At 39.0% G+C, this 22,496-nt stretch overlaps 1 protein-coding gene across 6 annotated transcripts in view; it reads right to left on the bottom strand.

Moving 5' to 3' along the window:
- Positions 1 to 1,627: 1,627 nt before the first annotated feature.
- LOC129051840 (ranBP2-like and GRIP domain-containing protein 3) overlaps positions 1,628 to 22,496 on the bottom strand; it is a 55,199-nt gene continuing 34,330 nt past the window's right edge. For 2 of the 6 annotated variants that reach the window (XR_010138402.1, XR_010138406.1), the window contains 6 exons: positions 22,203 to 22,382; positions 22,029 to 22,112; positions 18,731 to 18,866; positions 15,067 to 15,161; positions 9,943 to 14,026; positions 1,628 to 1,747 (listed from right to left, as the gene is read on the bottom strand). Coding sequence is in view for 1 of the 6 variants with exons in the window: in XM_063719265.1 (XP_063575335.1) it covers positions 14,004 to 14,026; positions 18,731 to 18,866; positions 22,029 to 22,112; positions 22,203 to 22,382 (423 nt within the window). In the remaining 5 variants the exon portion in view is untranslated. Of the gene's footprint in view, positions 1,748 to 8,462; positions 8,532 to 8,993; positions 9,072 to 9,942; positions 14,027 to 15,066; positions 15,162 to 18,730; positions 18,867 to 22,028; positions 22,113 to 22,202; positions 22,383 to 22,496 lie in introns of those variants that run through there. The other 4 variants (XR_010138404.1, XR_010138403.1, XR_010138405.1 and 1 more) reach the window with 4 other exon arrangements.

Raw genomic sequence — 22,496 nt, 5'->3', positions numbered from 1 at the left:
CAAAAATACAAAAAATTAGTCGGGTGTGCTGACGCATGCGTGGAATCTCGGCTACCTGGGAGGCTGAGGCACAAGAATTGCTTGAACTCGGGAGGCGGAGGTTGCAGTGAGCCGAGATCATGCCACTGCACTCCAGCCTGGGCCACAGCATGAGATCGCAGAGAGAACAGAACAAATAGAACAACAAAACAGAACAATGTGAACATTACATCAATTTTCATCCTGGTGTTTTATTTTACCTTTTTAACCAGCTCTAATTCTTGCATGGTTTTCTGAAGCTGTTTCTTTTCCTTTTGAAGTTGTACCTGAAGTTCTTCAAGTTCATTTACAGTAGTGGCATGTTCCTGAAATTAAAAATAAAAACAACCCACACAACCCAACCAACATTAAAAAGGTATTTTTAAGGGGCTTTAAAATAAATCTGACAGCCTGGCGTGGTGTCTCACACCTGTAATCCCAGCACTTTGGGAGGCTGAGGCGGGTGGATCACAAGGTCAGGAGATTGAGACCATCCTGGCTAACACAGTGAAACCCCGTCTCCACTAAAAACATACACGAAAAATTAGCTGGGCATGGTGGTGACTGCCTGTAATCCCAGCTACTCGGGAGGCTGAGGCAGGAGAATGGTGTGAACCCGGGAGGTGGAGCTTGCAGTGAGCTGAGATTGCGCCACTGCACTCCAGCCTGGGCGACAGAGCGAGACTCTGTCTCAAAAAAAAAAAAAAATAAATAAATAAAAAATAAAAAATAAAAATAAATAAATAAATAAAATAAATCTGACATGCTAAAATACAGAAAGTTTGGGAATACTTCAATGTTTAAAATGTATACACCCCCAAATCACAGCATGGATTCTCAAATTTATGGTTGGTATTAAGGAATTAATGAACTCTGCTGTATTCATAAATGCTACTCTTTAGTAAGTCTTCCCTTCATTTAAATAATATTTTGGTAAATGCATCATATATATGTGAATCAATCTCACAGGATTGTTTTTACCTTTATCTTCTGTTCTTTCTGAAGTTTTTCAGCTTCTAATTCTTTGTCTATCATTGCTTTGGCTCTCTGGACTTCTAAAATCTGTACTTCTAATAATTTGGCATTAGACTGTAGTGTCTCAATACGAGCCAGGAGATCTTCAGTATTAGAATTTATTTTTTCACACTGAAATGACAAATGATTCATTACTATAAACATGCAGAAAACATATACAGCAGAGGAAGAATGAACAGGTACATTAATGAGAATATTGGCATAGTGTGACAAATGAAGATTTCCAAGTCCATGCTACAGAATAATATTAAGAATCAGTTTTAAAATCTGTCATTGAAATACTAATATGGTAAACCTTACAAGAGATCAGGTTGCACTGGCAGAGCAAAGAGCAGAAATGAAAAACAAACAAACCCCCAAACAAACAAACAATTCTCTAGGGGAACTGAGATTAGAATAATAAGCAAGATAGTTGCTAGCTGTTTCGTCTTATTCTTCTCTCCTAAGTGGGAAGGAGGGTGAAGTGGGGGGGAATAAATTCTGTTTCTGACTATATTTAATTTTTTATGCAAAAAGTATTGAGATTAAAATATACCTGTTATAGTTTTCATTTTTGGATTTATTAAAAAATTACCTGCAAAGTCGAATTTCTTAATTGTCTTGTAAGGTCTTCAATATGACGCTCAAAATTATCAGCACGTTCTTTTTCCACATCCAGTTGCTCTGACTGCTTTTCATATTCTAATAAAAGATTCTTCAATAAAAGAAGGATTTAACTTTGGCATATTATTATGCATTCAACAGGTCAGACTTCATCATCAAGCCACCTTAAGATTCATGAGTCCATTCTGGATGCTTAAAATATTTACCCAAGTTGAAGAGAATACCTAACTGGCATTAGGTAATAAAATTAGCATATTTTGGGTAACTTTTAGTATTGAAGGGTGGGGGAAACATATGAAAGCAGAAGAAAATTTTAAATATAAACAATATAATAGCTCCAAGGTTAAATATTCTACTCATTAACAAAAATGAACTTCTGAAATGTAACCACAATTTAAGGATAGATAAAACGTTTAATAAACACAATTTAAGGACAGAGGATAAAAAGTTTAACCTGGATACCTAACTCCACCTGAAGAATTCTGATGAGAGAAATATTCCAGGCCTGACCTAATAAGGTAAAGGTGCTAATGAAAGAACACTGGAAGACATTCATAGATTTAGTCTCTCACACTCTGCAGTGACACTTTCAGTATTTCCTTAAGAATCCAAAGCCAACTGAATTTTCTTTGATATTCCTAGTTGGCCTACTGAAGGACAGAATGATCAGACTTTTTTGCCACACACAAGCTAATTAGGTTATCCACCAAAATATGTAAATGAGATTCAGTTTCGAGATTGCATGTAGTTCTTTATGTTTTTCTCTCTCTCTCCTTCCTTATAAATCCTGTTTTTGCCTTCGTTTCTGGAAAACTTCTATTTTCTTCCCATAAATGTGCCTGCAAAATTACTAGCAAAATGGTGTTTTAAAAAAATTTTTTAACTTTTAAGTTCAGGGGTACATGTGCAGGTTTGTTATGTAGGCCAACTTGTGTCACAGGGGTTTGTTGAACAGATTATTTCCCCATCCAAGTACTAAGCCTGGTACCCATTACTTATTTTTCTGATCCTCTCCCTCCCCCTACCCCTCCACCTTCTGTTAGGCCCCAGTGTCTGTTGCTCGTCTGTATGTGTCCATGTGTTCTCATCATTTAGCTCCCACTTATAAATGAGAACATGTGGTATTTACTTTCCGTTCCTGCATTAGTTTGCTAAGGATAGTGGCTTCCAGCTTCATACATGTCCCTGCAAAGGACATAATCTCATATTTTTTATGGCTGTGTAGTATTCCATGGTGTATATATACCAATTTTCTTTATCCAGTCTACCACTGACAGGCCCTTCGGTTGATTCCACGTCTTTGCTATCATGAATAGTGCTGCAGAGAACATACACGTACATGTGGCTTTATGACACAATGACTTACATTCCTTTGGGTATATACCCAGTAACGGGATTGCTGGGTCAAATGGTATTTCTGTTTTTAGGTCTTTGAGGAATCTGTTTTCCACAATGGCTGAACTAATTTACACTCCCACCAAAAGTGTAAGTGTTCCTTTTTCTCTGCAACCTTACCAGCACCTGTTATTTTTTTGACATTTTAATAGTAGCCATCCTGATTGATGTGAGGTGGTATCTAATTGTGGTTTTATTGCTAGCACACTGTTTATGTTTTCTTGCAAAGTTTATATTTGGAAGTTCCACTGAGATATTATGCGTAAAAGAGAAACGACATTAACCAAGAGGACTGTGAAGCCTGGCAGTGGCTTTCCTGAGGACCTGGACCTCTTGTGTCCTTGGCTCACCTCCACAGGCTTCTCTGGTGGTTTTTTTTTTTTTAAGATGGAGTCTCGCTCTGTCACCAGGCTGGAGTGCAGTGGCGCGATCTTGGCTCACTGCAGCCTTCGCCTCCTGGGTTCCAATGATTCTCCTGCCTCAGCCTCCGGGGTAGTTGGGATTACAGGCATGTGTCACCACAACCGGCTAATTTTTGTATTTTTAGTGGAGACAGGGTTTCACCGTGTTGGCCAAGCTGGTCTTGAATTGACCTCATGTGATCCGCATGCCTCAAGCCTCCCAAAGTGTTGGAATTACAGGCATGAGCCACTGAGCCTGGCCTCTGCTAGGTCTTGTGTGGCATTTATGCTCTTTTGGATCGTGCTTGCGAAATCTTTTTTTTGAGATGGGGTCTTGCTCTGTCGCCCAGGCTGGAGTGCAGTGGTGCAACCTCAGCTCACTGTAACCTCTGTCTCCTGGGTTCAAGCGATTCTCCTCCCTCCGCCTCCCAAGTAGCTGGGACTACAGGTGTGTGCCACTACAGCCAACTAATATTTGCAGTTTTAGTAGATGACAGGGTTTCGCCATGTTGCCCGGGCTGGTCTCAAACTCCTGAGCTCAGGCAATCTGCCTGCCTAGGTCTCCCAAAGTGCTAGGATAACAGGTGTGGGCCACCATGCCCGGCTCTTGCTTCCCAGATCAGATCCTTGACTAACGCACTTTTGTTTCTAATTCTCATTTACATATGGTCAATTATTTGACTCAACTGGTGGCTGACTGTTACAATCTGAATTTTGATTTTATAGTCTGTCCATTTAGTGATTTCAGTGGCAGAAGACAAGACTTGGGAATCTAGAATCTGGCTTATGTTTTATTTTTTTTGAGACGTTGTCTCGCTCTGTCTCTAGGCTGGAGTGCAGTGGCGCGATCTCAGCTCACTGCAACCTCCACCTCCCTGGTTCAAGCAATTCTCCTGCCTCAACCACCACATCCAGCTAATTTTTTGTATTTTTTAGGAGAGATGGGGTTTCCCCATGTGGCCAGACTGGTCTCAAACTCCTGACCTCAGGCAATCCTCAAGCTATGGCCTCCCAAAGTATGTTTTTCTATGTTTATTTATCTGAGTTTGCTACTTCTTGGCACACATGCATACAGGGTTGAGGTATCACTAGGGTCTTTTCTTTTCCATAGAAAGAAGATTCTGTGCTTGTTTAGTATTTGGGTAGGCTCCTCTAGAAATCAGAGATATTTATCCTCTTAGTCTCTATCTGGCCTTCTTCATTTTTACTCATTCTGGTTCCAATTGCTGTCAATAGCTGTAAAAACTGAATTGCTATGCCAAGGCATAATAAATAATGGCTCCCTTTGGGAAATTCTGATTTTAATCAAGTATTATTCCTAAGGGGAGTCTTGGAACAAAAACGAATGCCATGCATACCAGAGTCTACTTTCCTTATGCACGGTAGACACTTCTAAACATCTGAATAATTACAAATTATTGTCCCTCTAGGACTCCTGTGTGTTCAGATCTTTTAATAAACTGATACAAGTTATTACAAGTGATATGAACACTGAAAAAACTAGCCAAATTAACAAACTCCAAAAATTACTCAGTATCTTTATAATGATGCATCCTGAAGAACCTAATAGAGCATAGGTATATGTGTTTTTAAAAGTGATCAACATTCTTAAACATTTCAGCACCTCTGGTTCTACCTTAAATCCTGTCACATTTTTATACATAAGTTTATATTACATATGAAAATATGGTAATGAAATTTGAAAATTTAAATTTATACATGACAAAGAATTAGTATGCTTATATATAAAGATCTTATAAATCCATTAAAAAACCCATTTAAAATTTATATATGGGCTTCTTCGTAAGAGCAAGTTACATGAGGAACTTGCTTCTTTACATTTTAAGAGACCCTATAATCTATTAATTTCTTCCAGAGGTAGACCAGACATATCAATTTCAAGTAGTTAAATCAATCTTTTCCTTTGTAATTTGTTAAAATACTTTAGGTAGGGGTGCAGTGGTACAATCTCCGCTCACTGCAACTGCCACCTTCCAGGTTCAAGTGATTCTCGTGCCTCAGCCATCCGAGTAGCTAGGACTACAGTCACCATGAATGTGTGTGCCACCATGCCCAGCTAAATTTTGTATATTTTGTAGAGACAGGGTTTCGCTGTGTTGGCCAGGCTGATCTCAAACTCCTGGCCTCAAGTGGCTCACCCACCTTGGCCTCCCAACGTGCTAGAATTACAGGCGTGAGCAACTGCACCTGGCCTAAATTTAGTATCTAAAGTTTGAAAAAGTCTTTTGTATCCAGAAGTCAGTTAAAAAAAAGATCAAGTACTTCATTCCAGGTTTTTAAAAAATATTTTTCACAAAATTTTTTAACCCATCCAGAATACATTTTGGTATGTGGAGTGAAATAAAAACCTAATTCCTTAGAAGGAATTTCTTTCTTCATTGGTTTCTGTTTCAAACTTTACTGAGATGGTATAGTTTAGTTGATGAAACAATAGATCTGGAACGAGACTCCCTGAATTAAAATTTCAGCTCTGCTCTGTTACTTGTTCTGTGACCCCGAGGTGTCTTAAGAAATCTGAGTCTGTGACTTTGAGTTCCTTCATCTATTTATGCCTCAGAGTCCTCACTTGTAAAGTGTTGATGCTAATATACTTGGGGGTTGTTTTGAGAATTCAGTGTATTGAGATATGTAAAGTGCTTAGAAGAGAGCCTGGCACCTGTTTGTTGTTATGCGGAAGTATCCATCTCTTCTGCTACATTAATCTGTACCATTCTTGCATCAGAGTTCTACCACATTACTGTAACTGTGATAAGTTTTAGTGTCTCTTTCAGTAGGATGTCACTTTTTTCTCTTCATTTACAAAAAATTTAGCTACTCTTGCTAGTTTTTTACTTAAAACTTAGAATCCTCTCAAGATCCAGCCAAAAAAAATCTACAATTTTTAACGAATTTGTCTTAGAATTTATAAACCAATCTGAGAACTGATAGTTCAAATAATAGTCGTCCTATATAAGTTTTGCAGTTTTCTTCATTAAGTGCCAAAACTTCTCATTTAAGTGCTTCCTAAGATTGGATTTTATGGCTGCTGTGGGTTTTTTTTTTTTTTTCATCAAATCCTGCCTGATTACCACTCACTCTCTTCTCCCTTCCCACCTTACTTTTTTTTTTTTTTTTTTAATGAAGTATTTATTGATCATTCTTGGGTGTTTCTCGGAGAGGGGGATGTGGCAGGATCATAGGATAATAGTGGAGAGAAGGTCAGGAGACAAACACATGAACAAAGGTCTCTGGTTTTCCTAGGCAGAGGTCCCTGCGGCCTTCTGCAGTGTTTGTGTCCCTGGGTACTTGAGATTAGAGAGTGGTGATGACTCTTAAAGAGCATGCTGCCTTCAAGTATCTGTTTAACAAAGCACATCTTGCACCGCCCTTAATCCATTTAACTCTGAGTTGACACAGCACATGTTTCAGAGAGCACGGGGCTGGGGGAAAGGCCATAGATCAACAGCATCCCGAGGCAGAAGAATTTCTCCTAGTCAGAACAAAATGGAGTCTCCTATGCCCACCTCTTTCTACACAGACACAGCAACAATCTGATCTCTCCTTCCTTTCCCCACACTTCCACCCTTCTTTTCAACAAAACCACCATCGTCCTCATGGCCTGCTCCTGATGGTCGCTGTCTCTTCGGAGCTGTTGGGTACACCTCCCAGACGGGGTGGCCCGGCAGAGGCGCTCCTCACTTCCTCCCAGACGGGGTGGCGGCTGGGCAGAGGCGCTCCTCACTTCCTCCCAGACAGGGCGGCCGGGCAGAGGTGCTCCTCACCTCCCAGACAGGGCGGCCGGGCAGAGGCACTCCTCACTTCCCAGACGTTGGGCGACTGGGCAGAGGCGCTCCTCACATCCCAGACGATGGGCGGCCGGGTAGAGACGTTCCTCACTTCCTATACGGGATGGCAGCTGGGCAGAGGCGCTCCTCACTTCCCAGATGGGGCGGCCGGGCAGAGGCGCTCCTCACATCCCAGACGATGGGCGGCCAGGCAGAGACGCTCCTCACTTCCTAGACGGGGTGGCGGCGGGGCAGAGGCTGTAATCTTAGCACTTTAAGAGCCCAAGGCAGGAGGCTGGTAGGTGGAGGTTGTAGCGAGCCGAGATCACGCCACTGCACTCTAGCCTGAGCACCATTGAGCACTGAGTGAGCGAGACTCCGTCTGCAATCCCAGCACCTCGGGAGGCCGAGGCAGGCAGATCACTCGAGGCCAGGAGCTGGAGACCAGCCTGGTCAACACGGCGAAACCCCGTCTCCACCAAAAATACAAAAACCATTCAGGCGTGGCGGCGCGCGCCTGCAATCCCAGGCACCCGGCAGGCCGAGGCAGGAGAGTCACAGGAGCCTGAGGCAGGGAGGTTGCAGCGAGCCAAGATCACGGCAGTACAGTCCAGCTTCGGCAACAGAGGGAGACCGAAAAAAGAAGGAGAGGGAGACCGAAGAAGGGAGAGGGAGAGGGAGGGGGAGGGGAGGGGGGAGGGGGAGGGAGAGGGCCCCTCTCCTTCATTATAAACAAAAAATTAGTATCATTTCCTAGCTAGGAGAAATAACAGTACACCGTAAGATACAGATTCTTGTTCCACTTCTGCTATTACTCAGTAAAGACACCTTGGGTAAATCAGATAGCCTCTCTTGGCCTCAGTTTACTCATGTCTAAAGTCTTCATTTCTAAGGTCCCTTGGGACAATGACATTATCAGATTCAAAACAGAATAAGGCTCTATGTTCTACAGTAGTGTATAGGCACATTCATTCTTAGGTCAGGGATTCCTAACCTAGAGCTCACAGAAACTATACGCAAGTATACATCCACTTTTAAGTTAACACTTTTCACATTTCTCAAAGACCGTATCTTTAAAAATAAAAGATTAAGAGCTACCTTAGCTAGTAATAAAACCGGTATACTTAAAAAAAAAAATTCAGAGATTGTTACTTTATCATTGTACTTGTTTGGCATGGCTAAGATGTGTTACTGGTCACTAATGGTGAGATTTCACTTCCCTAACCTGTTCTTGAAGGCCTTCAACAGATCCCACTTCTTCTTCCACTCTAGTAGCCACACTTCTAAAAATGATCTGTGAAACATATATAATACGCAAGCTGTAGAATGCTGGCTGTTAAAAATGGGGTCCATTTTCAAATACAACATTTTTCTAAACCATGCACAAAAGAACAGCTCTACAGGGACACTCTTCCATATTGTATACATGCCGTTGCCACTACATTTGAATACTGGCAGACGTTAGTGGCTAAAGATAAACATTAGATAAAACATAGGTCTTCACTGAGCAGACCTGAAATAACAGAGCAATGAAGTACATTACAAATCAGCATCCCAGTACATTTTAAAAAAACAAACCAACAAGGGTGTCATGCCACCAGTCAAAAGGTACTTTGCTTAAACTGGCATTCTTTAACATGCATGTTGTAGTGGTTAAGTACTTAATTTCATACAGCCACAGTTATTAATACTTTGCTAAGAGCTACCAGCTGCTAAAAACTGCTGTTATGTCACACTGAGAATGCTAGTTCTATACCTTTGTTCTCAGGCTGTGAGGAAGGGGTGCTAGTCCAAAAGGCCATGGGATTAGATTTAAAAAGGCTAAAATTAAATCCTAGAAAATAAAGAATATTTTTTAACATTTTGGGAAACAAAATGAATATGCTTTTAAAACATAAAAAGCCAGAATCCCTCAATTTATACCACCAATCTGATTGTCTTACATATTCATTTATCCCTGTAGTTTCATTCTTTGCTCATTTAATAAATGAGCAAGACTGACATACAACATATAAAATGAGAACATCTCAATATCATGTTCTTTTTTTTTTTTTTGGAGACAAAGTCTCCCTCAGTCACTCAGTCAGGCTGGAGTGCAGTGGCATGATTTCAGCTCACTGCTACCTCCATCTCCTATGCTCAAGCGATCCTCCTGCTTCAGCCTCCTGAGTAGCTGCTAATTATAGGCACGCACCACCATGCCCAGCTCATTTTTGTATTTTCAGTAGAAACAGGGTTTCACCATGTTGGCCAGGCTGGTCTCGAACTCCTGAGCTCAAGTGATCTGCCCACCCCAACCTCCCAAAGTGCTGGCATTCTAGGAGTGAGCCACCGTGCCCAGCCTCAATATCATGTTTTCTGAGTGACAAAAGAAACTGAACAAATGAAAATGAACACTTTAAAAAAAGACTCACGTTAATGCGCATGATTCAAGCATGAGTCCGTATACTGTACTGAGTTCTTTTGCTCTGCCCTAGCATGATAGAAGTATCTTCCAGTTACTGAAATGTCTTAAACTAAGTTCTCTTGCTCTTTGAAACCTCACCGTGAACTTATTAAGGGAGAAAAAAAAATTGCTCAAATATTTTGGGGGTGTTCACAAAGCATCATTTATATCCCAACATTAGTATCCTACAAACAGTCTGCATCAAGCTAAACATTAAAAGAAAGAAAAACTTTGCTTAACTTAACAACAAAGTACTTACCCTTTTCTGGTGTTTTAAATGTGTAGTTGATTGAAGATTCTTCCGTTGGAAAGGAAGCAAAGAGATTTTTGACTTTGCTATCTGAAGACTGTTCCATATCAGAGTTCTTTGACAGTTCACATTTGTTAGGTTCCACTTTGCTTTCAGATCCACTCTGGGCTACTGAACTAGTTTCACTATTGTTACTTTTCAAAGGTGCATTAAAACTAAATCCAAACAAAGACCCAGTGGCTGAACTGTTGCCAAATGCAAATGGTTTTGATTTTTCACTACTAAAAATGCTTTTAACAGACTCTGAACCAAATATAAACTTTGGAGGAGAAACCACTCCTTTTGTTGTTGTTTCAGATGTGCTAGACACTTCAACTTCTGAAGCTGCATCTGCTACATCATCACTCTGAATAACATCTGTCCTCTCTCTTGTGGTTTCTTCTAATACAGCTACAGCAATTTTGCCACATGGTGACTCTCTGGGAGTGCTTGACCGAGAAACATGAGGTGTTATCAAAGAATCTTTTTCCTAGGCTGTTTTTGTTTCATCAAAAAAAAAATTTTTTTTAAGCTTTCCAAAAAGAACATATTCTTATTTTATTTATTCTAATTTAATTACCCTTTTTTAAAAATTATTATTATACGTTTGGTTTTATAGTATATGTGTGCAATGTGCAGGTAAGTTACGTATGTATACATGTGCCATGCTGGTGCACTGCACCCACCAGCTCATCATCTAGCATTAGGTATATCTCCCAATGCTATCCCTCCCCCCTCCCCCCTCAAAAATTTTCTTAAACGAGTCTGCAACATCCTGTAGTTTAAAACAAACAGCTAAATGCTCGACTTTTCTTTCTCCATCTGCAAAATCACATGCAGTCCACACCCATACTCTTTCTGTTCCTTTCATGTTTTGCAAAGTCATGTCTGGAGTTATTCTGTGATTGGCACAAAGTTTTAATACTTGGTCCCTTCTCATCACTATACGAGCTTGCTTATTATCATAATTCTGTAAAATCTTTATATCACCAATGCCCCTTTCTTTCCATTGACCAACATCTTTATCATATCTGTAGAGTTTTGCCCTGTGACTAAAAACAACTTGTTCATTTTCCTCACCACTGGATACTTCAACTAGATCAGGTAAAGGAACAACAGGTTCAAAGTACTGTCCATCTCTCTCTTCTTCTTGAGTAACATCAGATTCTTCATCAGTGCCAACTGAAGTCCCACTCTGATTCAACTTGGCAGGAGACTTAGATGGACTCAAAGCAGATTTCAAACTCAAGTTAAATCCTGTTGTTGACTCACCAGAGCGGAAAAGATTTTTTCTCACAGGGCTACTTGCCAATACAGAAGCATGTACTGAGCTACTACTAACACTATCATCCAAAGCATCTTCCCTTAAATCATAGTTATCCCATTCTAATGTGGGCCCAGTGTTTTCAGGATTGGGTTTTATTGTTGTGTCTGAGGCACTGGCTGCATCTGTATCTGAACTCTTATGCTCTTCCTCAGTGACTTTTGTTTGATCATTTGTCAAAAATGTTTTGATATCTTTCAGTCCACTCTTCATTTCTTCAGCTCTCTGTATTAACTTGGCAGCTCTGCCAGTATCTACAAGTTTATGGGGAGTTTGAAGTGGTATGTCTAACAGAAGCCGCTGGCATTCCTCAAATCTCTGCTTGAATTCTTCAGCCAGCTCTGGTGTTTTAAATTTTGCTGCCAACTGCTCTAATTTGGCATCACCACCAGAGAAATCAATGGCTAACCATATCCATGCTCTATCTGATCCAGAGAGAGGCTTCAGGTTCATTGTAGTCGTTATCCAATGATTAGCACACACTTTTAGTACTTGTTCTCTTCGCATCAGCATTCTTAGTTTGCCATTGACCTCATTTTTGAGAATTTTTAAGTTCCCCAAGCCCCTTTCTTTCCACTGACTTATCTCAGCATCAAATCTAAATAGTTTTACCCGCTGTGAATACAGAACTTTTTCATCTTCTTCTCCTGTTACAAGTTCTACTTTTTCAGGCATTTGAACTACTGGTTCAAAATGGATGTCATCGCTGTCCTCAGTCTTATAGGCATCATCATCTTTCTCAAAATCACCAGAAGTGTTTGCTTTATTGGCCATTTTACCGCATTGTGATGAGAATAATTTTTCTCCAGCACCTGAAAATCCCTTGAAATTGGGCTCTTTTTTGCCAAACTGAAATCCTTCTCCTGAAGTTGATTTTGCAAGATCTGCAAATGTAAACGTGCTACTTGTTTGGCCAACAATCACAACACGACCATTCTTCTGGCTACTAATATCCTGAGCCTGGAAGCCAGTATCATTTTCAAGAGGCTTTTCACTTTTCTTTTCTTCATTTCCTGGTTCCGAAATGCCAAATTTAAATCCATCAGCAGACACAGGGATGGAAAATCCTTCTTTGGTTGACTTAAATTCTGTATTAGAAGAACCCTGAAACATACATGAAGGTGAATTTTCTTGATCCACATGCCCAAATTTGAATCCTTGCTCTGTATTGCCAAACTTAAAAGCTTTTTCTGAGAAATTACTTTTAAATCCTGTTCCCACCTGACTTCCAGAAGAGTCATGCAACTTCATTTCTGAGCCCAATGTGAAAGCTGAAGGAGCTTCTGCAATAGGTTTATAAGTTGGTTTAGAGGCATCACAAGCCACATATTTTAAGAAAGAACTCTCATTTTGTACACAGCAAACACTACAGTTCCACTGTCGTTTCCTGATGAACATTCCTTCAAATCCACTCTTTGGAGCCCTGCTTATCTTGTTATCATGACTTGTGGGTTCTTTTACAATTCTGACAGCCAGATTTGATGCTGTGGCTACATTTGTTCCTGGGGATTTTAAAATGCTCTGGGCTTCCTCAAACTTGCACTTAAAAAGTGCTGCTTCCTCAGGAGTTTTGAACCTAATAGCAAGTTGTTCTGGTTTTGGCAACTCATCTGCATAATCAAGGGCATGCCATACAAAAGATCTGTCTGATCCAGCATTTGGTGTCAATTTCATATCTGGACTGATGTAATGATTTGCACAGATTTTCAATACTTGCTCTCGTCTCATTAGAAGGCGAATTTTACCAGATGTTTTATGCCTCAGTATTTTTACATTGCCAATCCCACGTTCTTTCCATTCTTTGGATTCTACATCAAAACGAAACAATTTCGCGCGGTTGCAAAAGAATTCTTCTTCATCTTCCTCACCAGTTTTTACTTCAATCTTATCCAGAAGAGGTACTACAGGCTCAAAGTGAGGACCGTCATCATCATCATCCCCATGGGCACTTCCTCCATCTGTCTCCTGATTCTTGTTTGCTGTCTCTGAAGTGGGTGTTCCAAATACTGATTTCCCTGGACCATGGAAAGTAAACATATCATCACTTCGCCGAAAACCAGAATTCTTTTGCTGACTCGACCCCATGTTTTCTGTAAATGAAATTCCAGACACATTTTTGCTTCCAAAATTGAATGTATTTCGAGGCCCAATGGTTTGACCACTAGGAATTGGTTTGGGTCCACTATAGCCATCTCCTTGCAAGGGTTTATCTGAAGTCAGGAGACCTAAAAGGCTTTCACTGTTACTGTAAGCTGCAGGAGGCGGCTGTGTCACAACCTGTGGTGAGGAAAACGTGAAGTCATCATCATTTGATTTGAAATTTGAGTTAAATTTAAAAGGAGCTGGCTGTGTTGCGTGTGCTGGTGTTGGCAAAGATGGCCTTATTCCTTCACCCGGCATGGGCTGAACAAAATTAGTTTTCCCAAATTCTATAGCCTTAGATGCTGCAGATCTTGAAGCATGAGCTGCAATTGGAGGTTTTGTGAAATATCTTGGTTCTGGCAAAGGTGGATTTGTGCTTGTCTGTTGAACATTGTAATTAAAGGAATCATCACCCCTGGGCGATAGAATTCCTGTTGCAGGAGACTCAAAACGCAATGCAGGAGGACCATACATCTCCTGAGAGAACATACAAGCAGATGAGCTTTGCACTGGCGGTGTGTGCATCTGTTGCGGATAGGCATAAATATGCTGTTGGGGTGGAAGCCTATTCATGCCATAGACTGGGCCCTAAAAGACAGAAAGTTAAAACATTTTGTAGATTGTCTACAAAACTACAGATAACTAAATGCAAACCAATTCTCACAAACTTCAAACATGAATATGAAGTGAAGAAGATCTCATTAGGGGATGTAGTACACATCATTAACCCGTTTATGCCAGAGGCTGCAAATTTTCTGTGTGAAAAATCAGACCTTGGCAATGACCTTGAGCAGTAGGATATAAATAACTCCCATAAGCTTAGTGTTCCAATAATGGAGCACTAGGCATAAGTAGGTTAAGAGAAAACCACATTACTACAAAGATACTTGCATATATACTTGGCATATAATGAAAATTAATTATAGCATCTTAAAATCTACAGCTAAAGTCATAAAATAAATACCTTCTTCATTCCTAAACAATTTATCAAATGATGTTAACAATAATGATGATGATGATGATGATAACATTCATTGAGCATTTATTAATGTGCCAGCTGGGCACTGTCCTAAGCACTTTACATTATTATCTCATTTTAATATCCCCAAAAACCCTATGAATTCAGGTATTATTATTATCCTCATTTTACATATGAGGCAACTGATGCATTGAGAGGTTAAGAAACTTGCCTGTGGTCAAAATAAGCAGAAGAGCAAGGGTCTAAATGCACCCCAACACTCTGTCCTCAAAGCTGTCACATTCAACTACCACTGTAATATTGAGTCTTCAATTGTTATACATATAGCTGTATCAGGCCTGAAAGTACTTACCACATAGTGGGTCAGCAAGGGCATTACAGTTCTATTTCTGTTAAAACAGAATGATGAAGGATCCACCACCACCACTCCCATTTTTAAAATATTCTAAATATTCACACTTATTGTAACACAAAAATAAGGTGACTAAGAAGTATAATTTCTGTATTTGGAGATAAATTTAAAATATCTACATTTTAAGGGACATAAAAGTTTTAATACTGAACTACTGCTCTCTTGAATTTATTTGAAGGAACCCTAAACAATTTAAAAAGGAAATAATTATAAATGTATAAATTATTCCTTTGTTACCTTTGTGGGAGTAACATTAGCTGCTGGTCTGAGAAGATACCGGGAATTATATGCCGGTGACTGACGATAACATACTGAAGGGCCAGTAGTTGCAACTAAAAAAAAAAAAAAGAAAATAAAGAAAACACTGTTAAAGTCTATACTACAGTTAAGACTATCTAGGCAAGAGCTATAAATACAAAAGCAATAGAAATTAAAGAAAGATTTAACTACATAAATTTTAAATTTCTGTACATCAAAATACACCAATCAAGATTATCAAATGACAAACTAGAAAAAAATTGCTAAATATGACATGAAGAATAAGAGAATAGCATCACTGTGATCAACAAGAACAACTACCTCACAAGCATTAAAAAAGGAATAAAGAAGAAAGTAACTGTTGCCTTTTCTAAGAAAGATCAGTATGATGTGGAATTATGGACATTCAGTCACAGAAAGGACGTAAGGAACCAAGATGCCATCTGATGGTCAATGCATTTGAAGTGGGCCTAGAAAATCTGCAGAAAGACTAGGTTGTATTTTGTAAACTAAAGCTATTACTGAGAATGTTCAGCTCAAAAATCACCTGACAAATTCATGGAAAGGATGTCATAAACAACATAAAATGTGTTCCCTGGCTTAAAATAAAAAGCACATCAACACTCATGCTGATGTACAAACTATCTGCTCCCTCTGTTTTGTGTGTTTTACCCGGAAACAAAACGACTAGAAGGCACCCATGTTAACGGCAAAACTACCAATAGTCATTTGCTTGAACTGTTTTATGATAGTTTTACCAGAAAACAACCAAAAGACCTTTTATGCCTGTACATGGAAGAAGAAACAGAAACTGTGCCAAGAGGTTCCAAACAATTGCCTCTGCAAAGCACTGAAAAATCAAGACCGAGAAAAGGCTAGCCAGAAGCCCAAGTTTGATTTTGGAAACCTAACAGAGGTGAGGATAGCTATTTTGAAATTACTATGGGGAGGAAGCAGGCACAGAACACAGAACAACCTGACAGAAATGGCCCAAGAATCTTAAAGTCTTGCAAGATGTCTGTCTACATGAAAGCAAAAAGAAAAAATATAATTTTAAATTAAAAAAAAAATCTTAGTCTGAAGTTTAAGTAGGGACTTTAATTGACTACTGACTCTAAACTGCGGAAAAAAACTAAAGAGCTCTAATAAATCTACTAAAAGTAATCTAATTTTTAAAAGCACCATATGAATAGACAATTTAGGAAAGAAATATAATAGGCCTCAAGGAACATGTTTTTGAAGTGAGCCTTGAAAATCCGCAAAATGACGAGGTTGCATTGTGCAAACTGAAGCTATTATGAGAATGTTCAGGTCAAAAAAATTACCTGACAAATTCATGCAAAGGATCTCACAAGGAACACAAATGTGTTCGCTGGCTTTTAAAAAATCACATTAACATTCATGTTGATATACAAATTCTTCTCCAACTGTTTTGTGTGAGTTTTACCAAGAAACCAAACAACTGGAAGGTACCCACGTTGAAGATGGCAAAACTACCAACAGCCATTTGCATGAATTGTTGAGCATGACTAGTATTAAAAAACCTTAAAAATTGATATCACTTTTGTTCCTACAAATTGGCAAAGGATTTTATAAACTAGTAAGTCAGCATTAGCAAAAGTGCGAAGATGGCACTATCAGATACTAGTGGTAAGAGCATAAACTGAATATTTTGAATACCCTACAAAACTAGGACGGTGTCCTAGAATTTGTAATGGCATAAACCAGAAACAACATAAATAAAGGAACAGAATTTACAGTACTTCCATGTGATGGGATACCATGAACTCATTAATATTCAAAAAACATTTAAGTTTAAAAATGCTCAGAACTAAAGTAACATTTAAAAAACTGGCTAGCTCATCTACACACAACGTAATAACATGGTAACAATCTCATAAAAAATACTATATGTATAGAGAAAGAACCAGAAGGAAATGCTCTCAAATATAAGAAATGTTAATAAGGTGGTTAGTTTTTAGTTTTCTTCACCCTGTTCAGTACTTCTGAGTATCTCCTATGAGCTCATTAATCTTTAATTTTAATCATCTTACTTTAAAAAAAACAAGGACCATCTTGATATATGTTTACTTTTATTAAGGAAAAAGAATCTATGAACACAGGAACAGAAATCAGGAGATCTTGGCTCTCGCCCTTTCAGTGCCACAAAGCTGTTTTGTGAACCTGTAAATAATCCATTTGGAGTCTCCATATTTCTCAATTGTAAAATGAGGATGTGCTGCTTCTACACATTTCATAGGGTCATTGCAAGAATAAAATGAGACAATGGGAATGTTGTATTTACATGCTTGTATAAGAACAGAAGACCTTTTATGCCTGTACACAGAAGAAATGGAAACATGACCCACAAGGCACCAAATAACTGACTGCACACATCACTAAAAAAGCCCCAGAAAAGGCTAGCCAGTTCGTTTATCCTCTTACAAGGACCTATATGATGTATAAGGTTTTAAGTAACAAGGTTTGAACGTTAGACATTTCATATACTTATCTATGACTTATGACATTTAATAAGCTTGACTTCACAAAGATTTTCTGTTATTTTGCTTGTGTTGAGAAGATACTATCACAAAAGGCTAGTGGGGTTGCCTTAACTATATGAACCATCACACAAATGTGCTAATCTAAACTAGATTTTATTCTAAATCTTTCCTGGGCTAAAAAGAGAAAAAAAAAAAAGGGCACTACTACTACCATTTCAAAGTCTGTCGTACGTAAAAGGAACAATTTTGTTATTTCTGGCTGCCTGGGAGCAATGTATTATACTGGCAAGTGCTTTGGAGTTACACCACTGGAGTGTGAATCTTGGCTCTATCAATAACTAGCTGTATAATAATGAGTAAGTTACCTAACCTTTCTTTATCCCATTTCTTTATTTATAAAAAAGGGATTAATAATGGTACCGGCCATTCTAAGTTACTGTAATTAAATAAAATTACATTCACAAAGCACTTTTGCACATAGCCAACCCACAGTAAACACTATTAGTAACCTTAGTTCATTAACTGTTTACTGTATACTCTAATAAATGTCTGATACACACCCACGCCCACCTGCACATACACAAATGCTCATAGTAATTATGTAAGGCAAGTATTATCTCCACATTTCAGACAGGTTAACTTACACAGCTATTATAGTAAGTGATAGAGCAGAACTTAAAAACCCAGTATGATTCAGGTCCAAACTCCTTTTCTTTCTTTATATAACCATAATATTTCAAATTAAGTAAGATTTCCCATATAATGTCCTGCCTCTCATCATTATCATCAAAATAATTCCCCAGAGGTGTAGGTTCTTAATTAAGCATTTCTTAGTGCATAACTCTATTCATTAACATTTTTCAATTTAAGGAATAATCTCATCTCAGCTCATCTGAGGTGTGGATTAAGTGTTCTTTAAGCCTTTATATACACGTGATCACACACAGCTCGTTTTTTCTGCTTGGGGTTATAAAAATCTCCGTTAACACCAAATACAGCTTTTGAAGTGACATATAAACAGACGTTGACATGTATATTAACAAACATATATAAACAAGGTGATTTCACAAGTTATCTACTTAAAAGAGGGAAGTAAATTAGTTTTACTAAAATATGCAATTATCCACTTGCCAGCTCACCTGTTAGTGGAGCCCCATGAAATGTCTGTGACCCCTGATATCCATCAGGCACTGAGTCTGGTCCATAATTCTCTGTGGGCCAACGATGAAGGGATGCTGAGTTACTGCTATTTAGTTTCAACTCCTGCATTTCTTTCTATTGGGAGAAAAAAAAAAATCAAATAATTTTAAACATTTAATTATATCATGCCAGAAACAGTGCTGGGAAAGCTTACTCTTTTAAATTTAAATAACTGATTTTTTTTTTTTTTTTTTGAGATGGTGTCTCGATCTGTCGTCCAGGCTGGAGTGCAATGGCACAATCTTGGCTCACCGCAACCTCCACCTCCTGGGCTCAAGCAATTCTCCCACCTCAGCCTCCCGAGTAGCTGGGATTACAGGCGTCAGCCAGCACGCCCGGCTAATTTTTTGTATAATAGTAGAGATGGGGTTTCACCATGTTTGCCAGGCTAGTCTTGAACTCCTGACCTCAAGTGATCCACAACCTCAGCCTCCCAAAGTGCTGGGATTATAGGTGTGACCCACCACACCCGGACCTGATTATATCTTTTGAAAGTTTCTATTTGCCAATGAGTTCTAGGTACCTGGTGCTGATTTTAAAATATGATTCTTAATTTGTTAAAAATTTATCTGCTCCCATTTTCATTCGTTAATACAAAACCTAATTCATTAACTCTCTCACCTAAACAAATAACCTCCTAAATGATCACACCTTCATTTCCATTCTACACTTGCCTACATTAACCTTTCTGATGTTCACCTCCAGCCAAGACAATTCCCTGCTCAAAAAAACAAGTACCTAGAAACTAAATTTCTTTCCACAACTTTCACAGTCCTCTAACATTACACTGACCATCCTTTCAGTGTGTTCTTTCTACACTGCAATCTGGACTACCTGACATTCCAAATCACCTCCCCAAATTAGCTTTTCACTTAACCCCGTGCTGAAACAAAATACAACTCATTCTCAAGGTGATGTTCAAATGCTCCACCAGGAAAGGGAAAAAAGTAGTAGCTGCAGAGAAATTTATTATGTATATAATAATATGTCCAACACACTTAAACTCTTAATTTTTATACTATCTACACTGTTAGGTAAACAATATTAGCTCCTATCTTAAAATGAGAGAAAGGGATGCAGGGAATAACAGCTGGAATTTGAACCAGATCTGACTCCAAAAATGGTTTCTTAACCCAACTCTGCTGCCTTGACAAGACGGCAGATAGATACAATGCCGTCTAGTGTAGCTATGTGGCTACCTGATCTCTGCTGAAGAAAACTAAATGACAGCACCATACCCAACCCTAGGACCTACAAAATGTCCCCTTACAAAACAGACACTTAACAGGAAATTGTTTTTCCAAAGAAATTGTAGTGGTATCAGAAAACAGGTAAATTTTGAAAAGTTTCAAACTTCTCTGTATCAGCCCAGGAATCCGACCACTTGTAACAAGTGAGGTCAGGGACAGATCTAGCATGTCGGCTTTCTTTTTCCACAAGTGTTTCAAATAAAAATTTCCCAGAAAGACCTAACCATGAGGTCCAAAACCATCTCAATTTTCAAGCTAAATAAAATTTCCCCCACTCATCCATCTACAGTGCCTAGTCCAGATGCTACACATACACATCCAAGAAATAAGAAACTAGTGGAATCACCTAGAAAACTTTATGGTCACTGTTGGTATCCGCACCAGAGCTTTGAATTTGCAATCACTGCTGTAACTGTAATTTTAAACATTCAATGTGATGAGAACTGGCTTCAATAATTCTCTCATTTTTAAAGATAAGAAGCCAAACAGTCACAAACAAAGTGACTGGCCCAAGATCATTAATTAATGGCAGAGTCAGTACTAGTACCAAGCTTTTCAAGCTCATGGACTAGTGCTCCACTATACTTCCACAGAATACAATGCTGGGAGCCTGAAACCTGTATGTTAAGTCAAAATTGTATGTAATTGTCACAGGCCACGACTACACAGAATTAACATTCAAAATTTTTGTGCAAATTCAAAAATGTCTTCCCCACCAAATAGTATTCTCTTAAGTTGCAAATACTGCTGATCACACTGTAATAATCGCCACACATCAGCATATCTTTGATGTAACTTTAGCAGTATGAGTAATTTAGTTCTTGCCTGATAAGCATGAAAGAACCTACTTTTATTTCCAATTCCAAAAAAGTCAAGCTCCTTTGAACCCTATTGTTAAAATAAGATATATATACATAACTATTTCCTTACATAATTAAGTCAAATTCATATGGAAGTATTAAAATATAGTAGGACTTTTTGAAGCTCAGACCACTTTTCAATTCCTAGCTATACATTTGAAACACATGTAATCCACAGCTAATCTGGGAATGAACTCATAGACCAGAGTATGATTAGTACAGTGTAGCAGTTCGTTCACTCAGGAAACTTCTCTGTGCCAGGAACTCTTATATTTTAAATAAAACAGTTTCTACCTTTGAAGGTCTCAAATTTTGTGGAAGATGAGGAGAGAGACACATAAAGTACTTTCAAAAATATGGTAAAGGGTTGGGCGTGGTGGCTTACACCTGTAATCCCAGCACTTTGGAAGGCCAAAGCAGGCAGATCACCTGAGGTCAGAAGTTCAAAACCAGCCTGGCCAACATGGTGAAACTCTGTGTCTACTAAAAATACAAAAATTAGCTGGGCATGGTGGCGGGTGCCTGTAATCCCAGCTACTCGGGAGGCTGAGGCAGGAGAGTCGCTTGAACCTGGGAGGTGGAGCTTGCAGCGAGCCAAGATCGCACCATTGCACTCCAGACTGGGCAACAGAGTGAGACTCCATCTCAAAACAAAACAAAACAAAATATGGTAAAGGGTCAAGACCGAGGTATGTAGGCTGGGCACAGTGGCTCACGCCTGCAATCCCAGCACGTTGGGAGGCTGAAGCAGGAGGACTGTTTGAGCCAGGAGTTCAAGGCCACTCTGGGCAACATGGCAAAATCCCGTCTCTACAAAAAATACAACAATTAGCTGGGCCTGGTGGCGTGTGACTGTCTGTAGTCCTGGCTTCGTGGCAGGCTGAGCCAAGAGGCTCTCTTGAGCTAGGAGGTCGAAGCCGCAGTAAGCTGTGATCATACCACTGTACTCCAGCCTGCACAACAGAAGAAGACCCTGTCTTTAAAAAAAAAAAAAGACCAAAATGTCCCCTTGCCATACTATTTGGGTAGCAGGGGACATTTTCACCAGCTTCAGAAAAAAAGTGAGAGAGTGTCCAGGAAAGGAATCTTGGAATAAAAAGTACAGCTAGAGAAATTAAGTGACTTACCTTAATGGCCTTTAGTTGTTGGCAAATCATTTTCAGTAAAGAATTCTGATCTTCTGCCCATCGAGGTGGTGTTTTGGGAGAATACTAAAAAAAATAAAAATCACAAAACAGCATTTAAAACACTTAGAACAGAAACAATTTCACAATGAAATGATTCCATTCTTTCCTGTTTACCTTGTAACTTTTACTTGGTGATAGTGAATATTTGGTAGGAGATGGTGTAGAATGTTTTATTTCTGAATCTACATTTCGCAAAGAACCATTTTTATAAAGAGGACCTCCTTCACTATAGTCTTCGAGTTCCTGCATGACTGAATTAAGCATCTCTTTTACAGATTCCAGGGGCACAGGCAACTAAAAAGACATTAATTAAGGGCTTTCATTTGCAAAAAATTCCAAAAGTAAAAACTCTAAAATGATATATTTTATCTTATTTACATTTTTGTCACTTTAATAAGCACTTTACAC

The sequence above is a fragment of the Pongo abelii genome, chromosome 20 (assembly GCF_028885655.2).
Source record: "Pongo abelii isolate AG06213 chromosome 20, NHGRI_mPonAbe1-v2.0_pri, whole genome shotgun sequence".
Lineage (NCBI taxonomy): Eukaryota > Metazoa > Chordata > Mammalia > Primates > Hominidae > Pongo > Pongo abelii.
Note: the sequence above shows the minus strand (reverse complement) of the source record. Positions and strands in the feature narration are given on the sequence as shown.